The sequence below is a fragment of the Pygoscelis adeliae genome, unplaced genomic scaffold (assembly GCF_000699105.1).
Source record: "Pygoscelis adeliae isolate BGI_AS28 unplaced genomic scaffold, ASM69910v1 Scaffold106, whole genome shotgun sequence".
NCBI lineage: Eukaryota > Metazoa > Chordata > Aves > Sphenisciformes > Spheniscidae > Pygoscelis > Pygoscelis adeliae.
Window position 1 is genome coordinate 2,692,105 of NW_008824939.1, and position 9,679 is coordinate 2,701,783.

The window sequence follows — 9,679 nt, forward strand, 5'->3', positions numbered from 1 at the left end:
CGCGCGCCGCCCGGGGCCCCGCCCTGGGGAGCGAGCCCTGCCCGGAGGAGGGGGAGACAGGAGACCCTCAGCGGCGGGGGCAAGGGGACACGCGGAGGCTGCTGCTGAAGGAATTGGAGAGCTTCTGGAGCAGAATGCTTTACCCATCCCTCCTCGCCTGCTGCACCCAACGGAAAATGTAATTTTTAGACAATTACATAATGCGCACCGCAGCGGGGCACGAGAATCGACGCCTGCTTTAACATCCAAATTACAGATTGCATTTTCAGCATCACGGCAGGGCGCTGTGATTTTTTTTTCTTCACTCACCTACGTGTTACGTCGTGCAAGCACTCCCAGTCACACTGCTGGGAAACCGAACACAAAATCCCTTAGAGGTGAGATCAGAGTTTGAGAGAGAGGGTATCACACTGAGCTCCCCTCCTTTGCACTGCAAAGTGTCCCAGAGGGATAGATATAAAATCACTTTTTTATATAAGCATGGTTTAATTTTGGGGAGAAAATAAAAGTAATAATTGCACAAAGTTTGCTCCTCACTTCCCTTAATACAGCACGGAGTCTCCCTTTCTTCCTTCTCTCAAATAAAAGTAGCACAATTGCAGTCTCAGCCCAGCGCTTCCAAGTTGATTTCGTTCAGCTTGCTGAACTGGAGGCAGCTAAATTTGCTCAGCAAATATATGGTGAGTTGGCAGTAGTTACACTGCTTCTACAGCAGTAACAAAGATGTCAATACCAGTATTTTATGATGGAATTCATCTTCCCCAGGAACACTTAAATGAAGATTTAGACCAGAATTAATCACAATTAATACGTTCTGGTATTTCTAGCGTATTAAAATCCTTCCTTATGCCTTTGAAAGTTGAGGCCTGAACTGTAGCAAGTACTACATCACCTGAGACATGCATAGCCAACATTTAACTTTTCATAGCACAAAATTCAAGTAAGGCAAATTTCTAGTGTGAACATTTTAAGAGCTGCTGTTTTCCAGAATAAAGCCTGCATTAACAGGCATACTGACTCCTTTGAAGGGAAAAAAAAAAAAGAAAAAAAAAAGTACTTCAGAACAAGATTTAGACCATTCACTTAGCTCCTCTTTTAGCAAGCGCCATGTCACATAATTGCCAAACCAAGTTTTAGCAGAGATAAAAAGCATGTGATTTTTGCAGTAACAGTCCAATTCTAAACATTTTAAGGCAGATCAGTATTTAAAAAAAAAAGTTCTGATTTCATTGCAAGATGAAGCAAGAGGTAAAACCAGTGTGAATGAAGGCAGAAATCAAAATCACAGTTGTAAGGAGCCTAAACTGACAAAATAGTGATCTTACTGTAAAGTGGTATAGTCACAAGCTGATGGAGAAGTACTTGCTAGTGAAATTTTCCCTTGATTTCTTTTCCTATTTCTTCCTGTTCAGCATTGTACAGGGAACACACTAATGAGTTCTTTATGATCAGCTTCCGCCCACCCCCACTATCAAGACTTCCCTGAAATGTCTCCTGGACCACTTTCAACGATAATTCATTCAGAAAATTCTCAACAAATTCTCTAACACTATAAACTGTTTAAAACTATTATGTTTATAAAGCTACTCACTCAGCTAATGGCTAACAAGATTAAGGTTTAGGTTACTAAAGCAGAGTTGCCTGATTTATGAGCCTTTCTAAAAATTACTGTAGCCACATTTGAGAAGTGACTTGCAATACTCATACCTAGTCCAAAAAACAAGGGAAAAAATGCAAATTACTTCTAGTCTATTTTTCTATAAGAGTCTTGCTATTTTAGTTATTTTAGCTAATTATACTAATTATTTTACCTAATGATACTTTCTAGACCATCTTCCTAGTATTGGTACAAATCTGAAAAAAGCAGTAGGGAATTAAACAGGGTACCCTGTTACCAAAAATGTTTACAAATCCTTGAGAAGATATTCTAGGCATTCTGTACCTGCAGGGGAAAGGGGAGCAAGAGAGGAGGAAGAGACACCTATGGCTTATGTTGCTATAGCTACAAGATGCTTAGATTTCCAGTTTCAATGAATGAATCAATAGAAACCACAGCTTCACTCTCCTCTTTTATTCACCAAAGGCGAAACTGGAAGATGGGTTGCTAAGCAACACCGCACTGAAGACTGCAGCTCTTTGAAATTAGCATTACTGACTCCCCTCCATCCAGGAGTCTCTTCCATTCAAAACCATTTATTAAGGGGCTAAAAAAAGAAGCTACCAGGACATGCATTTTTAAAAAAAGAAACTGTAAAAGCAGAAGGAAAGCTGAAATTAACACTCTCAATTAGTTGGAGTAAAAAGAAATGAAACAAAGCCATGCCTTCTGCAGAGAAAGTAAAAAAAGATTTAGTAAGGACAGAAAAACTTAAATTGGCTTATATAAACCAAAATGGAAACAGAAAGGCCATTTATTTCTTCTGGGAATACTATATTAAAGCAAGATTTTCTCTAAAGGACTACTTACAGCCACCTTTTTTTTTTTAACTGAAATCCAAAGATGTGCCACATTTGCACTCTTCTTTTAAAGACCCCATCCATAAAAAGATACTAGTGGCTAGATATGCTCAAGATGGCTAATAGCGAATTCAGAAATCTTTTACCTGCATGGTATACGAATAAAGCTCTTCGCCAAAAGTTAGCCGCAAAAAGCTCAGTGTCTCAGTTCAGTTTCTGTCAACTAATTTCTGTATCTTATCATTGTCATGACCTAATCTGTTACCCATCTTATGAAAGGGTAATGTGCATCTTATGCTCATGATAAAAAAAAAAATTAAAGTAGATGTAGATGAAGTCTTGCCTTTTTTGAAAACATCTTGCATGTATTGATATAAAACCACCTATTTTTATAACAAACTTCAGCTAAATGTTATTCCAGTGCTACCAGAACGCAAAACCACATTGATCCTCTATGAATAGGGCTGTGTACAAAGAAATGCTGTTTTACTAGAAACTGCCTTGATAAGGCCAACGTACTTACTCTTTTTAGCAATGGGAAAAAACCCAAAACAGCACAGTTTAAGAATTCATAGTCTACTGATCCCCACAGCCCAGCTCCCTTACAGTTTCCCCCAGCCTCAGCATTTTCCAGATCCTTCCATGTTCCTCATTCCACTCCCATACCATTGTTTTTTCCCCAATCCCTTAAATCTTCTTCCTCAGAGCTCTACCACACTGCACAACTTGCAGGTAAAAAAACAGGGAGCCTGTACACTGTGCCTGGTACAGTTATGTACACACTGATTGCCAGTGCTCAAACAGAAGGGATAAGGCTACAGCGTGTTTCAAGGTTCCCTAGAGAAGGAGAGGCCGCTTAGTTGTGTCCTTTCTCAACTTTAATATTCATGCAAATCTTGTAGAAGTGTTGTAGTCCTGAGACACATCTATTAATTTTAGTTTGGCTGACCAACAGCTCAAAAGTTACTGGAATGCAGAGCCTGGAAACCACCAGTAGGTAGCACCATTGCCTAAGTGATGCATGTCAATCTATTTAGGAAACAAGGCTATAGTTACCCAAGATACAGCACCCAGTTATTGATAAGCAAGATTAGATAGGATTGTAAACAGGCTCCCTTCCCTGCCGTAAAAAAGACACTCAAAAATCAAATGAAAGTGACTTTACACAATGTCAACATGAAAAGCTAAAATTGCCTAAGGAGGAAACTGAAATTGGTTATTTTAAGAAACTTAATCACTAGTATTAAGAATTCTCTTTTCATGCCAAAACATTACTTTTCTAGTGAAATACATACAACATCAAGTGCTGTTTGAAAACCAAATACAGCAGTGTTTTTTGTTAGGCATTTGTTTTTTCAAAAATTCTGCATCACTGAAAAAAAACCTGATCCTTCTCCTTCCTCTCATTCATTTACGAGATGCTATTGCTCCCTTAAAGATCCACAGGTATATTCTGTATGTGAGACAAGATCGTAATTCCCTGTAATCAAAGTTATTTCTCCAGAAAGGTGTTTTATATGGATTAAACAAAATTAGTGCTAACTTCTGCACATATGACTGTACTGTCTACACATACAATGTTGAAAGACTGAACACTCCAAATTAAAAGTGTCAAACGTTTCTCTTCATGGAAATCTGACAGGTGGATAATAAACAGCATGAGTAGAAAATAAATTCTGTGTAAGCCTTGCATGATCTATAAAAGCCTTTACTGAATATTTACATAAGGTCTTAATTTTAAATATTAAGTTTTCATTAAAAATTTAAGTTTCATTGAAAACAATGTATATAGCTGGGTTTTCAAGATTAAAAAAATAAAGCGTGCTTATAATATATGTAAAAATAAAAAAAATACTTTAAAAATACACCTGTAGTAATAAAGATTACACTGTAATTGTGAATAAATGGTTTACATGAACTGAAATCCAGCATCTTAACAATGCACCTGCACTAGATAGCACTCAAAAAAACAGCCTATCCTATTTCAAATGGACAAAACAAAATACTGAGTTATATGCTTTGAAACATTTTTATAATGCTGATGACACTTTTTTATGATGCTGGATGACACTTTACATAGCACACATGTAAGCAGTATTCTCTCCTGAATGAGAATAAATACAATTTCTTTCAGGGCTGCAGATTTTTCTTGAAAATAATCCGATCTCTAGTATAATTAAGTTAATCATATTCACAATACTTTCGTGCTGATATGGTCTCTGTCACTCCAGTATTCCATTCGTAGTTTCCAAAGTCAGATTAAACAAACAAGTCCATGAGCCATAAAAAAAAAAAATTCATGTTCTTAGCGACGCACGGGCCTTATCAAGTATTTCCTTTCTGATCTTGGGATAGTTTGGATGTGCTTCAAGGATCTGCCAAAAGACAAAACAACCCAAAAGTTCTGTGTCTAAAAGGAAAGAATACTGTGTTTGGTTATCCCCCTCATCACTGAGCTTACACATTCTAAAACTAAAATAATAACATGACAAGTTTGTTTTAAGAATGCATAAATACTTAACTGTGGCTAGAGACTACCACATATGGAGGTCAAGAACAGCTTCAAAAGACACCTTGCTTCCCTTTCATGCTGCCCTGTCACCTTGGTGTGAAAGACACAGGGGTCAAGGGCTAAAGCCTCTGGGTGGCTTGAAATGCATGCATTCAGAACAGTGACCTCTGGAGACATTTCCAAGATTTTAAGTATACTTTCTCTGCAATGATAAACTGCTCTTATGTTTTCACTCCCTCAGGCTCTTTCTTACTATACTCTACCCACTTCATCTTCTAGCCCTTCAATTCCCTCCTCTCCCTTATCCTTCCATTCAATTTGTCCTTTCTAGTTATCTTTATTTCCCCCCAGAAGAGCAAATGTAATTTATTTCATTATTAATACTAGTAATTATTAATTCATAATGTTCACTCTGCTTCTGTAATAGTAGCCCTTCCTCTTATTCTGCATCTGCTCTATTTATGTTTGGACCATACAAAGATAATACTGGAAGTTACTTTCTAACAGTGTTTTCTGATATTAATCTTCAATTAACTTCTTCAGCTATACATCTTGGTATGGATTTACCAAGTTGCAACTACAGGGCCAAAAGAAGGTGCTGCCATTTGAATATGCTTTCACATATGATAGCCAGCCACATCATCTCTCATTTACCTGGTGGTCAGGGAGCTCAGGATAAAGCAGATTATGTAGAGGATATCTAATTTAATCAAACTTATTAAATAGGGTGTCTTTCTGACATTAAGCTGTATATTTTAGAAATTTAAACTCTACCAAAAAAAAGGATCATTATGTAGAAGAATGTTGCTACAGTAGACAGAATATTAAGTACATATACAAATTCTACCTTATGACAGACATCAATTGCATCAATGTATCTCTTTCCTTTCAGGTAATTGAAAGCCAGCTTGTATCCTGTAAGTAAAAAGGGTGAAAAAAGGCAACAATTTCAGTTTCTGTATTGAATAATGAAAATATCACATTCAAATTCATTTTGGTCACTGTATGTTTCTAAAGTTAGTATGTTTGTTTTCTAGTATTCTCTCATCTAAGCCTGTAGAGATCAAAATTTCTACTGAAAGTCACTTCAAGTAGTAAATAGAAGTCCTTTACACACTGATAGTTTTATTTGAATCAAAAGGAGACATTATTCTGGAGAGCATGTGTTACTACAGAGAATTGTATACTTGAATAGTATTCCAAGTTTTCAGTTAACCATCTTTTTTAAACCAGATGTATTTCAAGACATTTAAATAATTTTTTAAAATCCTTACTCATGTATATAAAACCTTATCCATACAAGTAGATAATTTGTCTGTTTATCAAAATGAAATAATTAAATCAATGATCTGCTGCCATCAGCATATACTGGGTATTATAAAAGGTTCTCTACCATAGATAGTACATACTGTGTTACTATAAATACATTATTAAAAATTAATGCTGTACTTACAGAGAAAGTTGTTCAGAAAGAGCAAACTAAAACTGGTTTCAGACCAAACCTTGTACTAAAACAGTAAGCAGAAACTTCTTTAGTATCACAAAGCTGCTACCTCTTGCCATGGGGGCTTTCCAAGTGACTGTTAAGTACACCTTTAAACATCTGTGGTTTTTATGCGAGGAAAACCAGTGATACTCTATCTCTGTGGAAAATTAAAAGCAGTCTTTCCAGTAAAGGGTAGCTGTTTCATTCCTACTGTAGTGCCTGAAATCACATGTATAGGTTACATGTACATGCCTATTGTTGGATTTATTTGGTTTCCGTATTTCCAGGCCATCTCGTAATTTATTGCTGCATCCTTATATGCTTGTTCCTTTTCCATTATGTATCCCATGTATTCGTAAGCCTTGCAGCATGACTGCAAAATACAAATATTCATTCAAAATTTTATTTAGGTAAGCTTATATACAATAATACCGAAAGCTTAATTGCTTAAATACTTCAAATCTGTACAACTGGAAAGCATAAGTGATACTTGTACTAACTTTGATGACAAGACAGTCTTGATTTAAAACATCTGTAATACAAATCAGTTAGATGGAATTCTGCACAGTGACTTCCTAAGTTACTCTGAGTTAAGTACAGAGTTCATCACAGAGGACACCGCAACTACTCCTTCAAAAACATTTAGAGCCTCCAGCAACCCTGTCAATACCTCTCTCAGTTAATAAAAACCCTACGGCAGCTGCATTTTAAGTCCAGCAGGAAAGCGTATCTTCCACAAATACTGTTTGTCTCACTTTTTCTTAAAAAGGTATTTTCATAGCCTTATTTTTGGAAACTGTTTTGCATTATAATTTCCCACTTAAAGCTAAAGACAGACACAATATACTGAAGAGAACACCAACCATAAAATATTTCATTTTGTATAACTCCAAGGGGCAAGTTACAAGCATCTAAAAAACAGGTTCCAAAAACTATTAAGCACTAGATGAAAATACTAGCCTTGCTTATGTTACACATACATATAAATTGATTTAACGCCATAATAAAAGTTACTAGAAAAGATTAGTAATTCATACAGAAATCTTATATTTCGTACATAAAGCAGAAAAAAAATTATGAAAATAAGCAAAGCTAACTACCATATGGCCTTACTGTGAACAGCTTAGATTATCATGCTACCAATAGGTCAAATATTTTCAAGAGAAAAATGAAGCTTGTCTGAAAACATGCACCTTGTTTACATCAGCAGAGCAAAGAAATGCTGATATATAAATTACATTCCATCTTTAACTTCATTATTTCCAATTAGGCTTCCAAAATATACTGATGAAAAGTTTTCAAATCACAGCATGCTGGGATAAAAGCAGCATGGGAATGCCTGGAAGATGAGGATAAAATTATACTCCCCCTCTCATTTGTGATAAACAAAACAAAGTTCAAAATCAAGAAGAGTAATCAGTAAGAAACCCCAATTTCATAAAAACAATCTTCTCATTGGGATCTTACTAACCAAACCTAAGGCTTTTAAAATCAAAACAAACCCATATTACAAGATACTAGGCTTTTATGAAGTTTTCACTCAACATATTTATTTAAATTGTATATATAGATCCACATCATTTGATTCTCACTGCTAAAAACAATCCTAAAAACTAATTCATCACAACGTTTTCTCAATCTAATAAAATCTTCCAAATTGGAGAACACCATGCAAAATATTGTTTTGTGAATTAACAAGATATTCTAAGATCTAAAATATTCAACATCTATTTGTATAGTATAATTCCTGCTTAGCTGCTTTGCATGCAAGTTGGAGAAAAGTCAGTATCTTTACTGTGCTGTTTTGTTACGGAACCTGAGTTGCAGACTTCTAGTTGCCATCCTCCTTCCCAACAAGCAGAGGTTGTTTATCGAAATCCCTCATGGGTCTCAAACTTTTTAGAAGAAAACAACTTACTTGGTAGGCTAATGTAGGCTATGTTTTTAGAGCTGCTTGGAAATTTCTGCAACAAAGTGTCATTTGTAGTATATACCTGCTCAACAGACCACCTTTTTCAAGATATGTCTTATTTTGGGAGATGACTCATGTTTATCTTCCAGTGCTATGGATTTTGCAACTTCCCTGGGCCATCTGGACAACTGTGTAACTGACCTTAGGGCAGAATTTTTTCGTAACTGAATTCAAACTCATTTTCTGTAAAAATGAAATTGAGTACATCCTATTTTAAGAGGCATCTCTGCAGAAGTACATAATACCATCACACCAAGAACTGCTGTAGCTGCCTCTTAATTTTATATTTAGAAATAAAAAGAGTACAAGTTCAAAAAGTCTGCCTCTAAAGGAGGTTGCAGAAATGTGACTGAATAAACCTTACCTTCTATACTGATTAATTCAGAAAAAGAAATATACAGTATCAGGTCCTTTTCTAAACCAAATCTGTGCACTATAAACAGTATCCTGAACCTGCAGCATAGTATCTATGGAAGACTAGCCTATTGGATGTGCCTCATGTGAAGGACAGTGAAGTGTATAGATAGAAAAATGTGATCAGCAAAAAGGGACAAAATGAAAAATAAGCACAAGAGCTAAGACCTGCGCCTGTTCCTATAGTCAAAGTAGAGTGTCGGGCAGTTTGCCTACTCAGAAACCCTGAGGTAAAAATATTAGAGCTTGTCCCCAGACAATCTACCAGACAGTATCTTCACAGCAGAGGATTAATACTAGCATTAAAAAAGAAAATCCTGTATAGTAGCAGGGTTATGAACATAAATGTTTAAAAACACGTTTTAAGATAATTAAGATAACATAGAATCATAGAATAGTTTGGGCTGGAAGGGTCCTCTAAAGGCCATCTAGTCCAACCCCCCTGCCGTGGGCAGGGGATCTTCAACTAGATCAGGTTGCTCAGAGCCCCGTCCAACCTGACCTTGAATGTTTCCAGGGATGGGGCATCCACCACCTCTCTGGGCAACCTGGGCCAGTGTTTCACCACCGTCAGCGTAAAAGATTTCTTCCCTTTAGCTTAAAGCCATTCCCCCTTGTCCTGTCGCAACAGGCCCTGCTAAAAAGTCTGCCACCATCTTTTTTATAAGCCCCCTTTAAGTACTGATAGGCTGCAAGAAGGTTTCCCCGAAGCCTTCTCTTAGGCTGAGAGAGTTGGGGTTGTTCATCCTATTCTTCATAGGAGAGGCGTTCCATCCCCCTGATCATTTTTGTGACCCTCCTCTGGACCCGCTCCAACAGGTCCGCGTCTTTCTTATGC

The 9,679-nt window shown here is 36.7% G+C and overlaps 1 protein-coding gene across 1 annotated transcript in view; it reads right to left on the minus strand.

The window, feature by feature from the left end:
• Positions 1–4,326: 4,326 nt before the first annotated feature.
• Positions 4,327–9,679, minus strand: part of TTC21B (tetratricopeptide repeat domain 21B) — a 46,532-nt gene continuing 41,179 nt past the window's right edge. Inside the window, exons 29-31 of the mRNA XM_009325446.1 lie at positions 6,708–6,828; positions 5,817–5,884; positions 4,327–4,832 (exon numbers count right to left, since the gene is read on the minus strand). Coding sequence (XP_009323721.1) covers positions 4,755–4,832; positions 5,817–5,884; positions 6,708–6,828 — 267 coding nt within the window. The 3' untranslated portion in view covers positions 4,327–4,754. The remainder of the gene's footprint in view (positions 4,833–5,816; positions 5,885–6,707; positions 6,829–9,679) is intronic.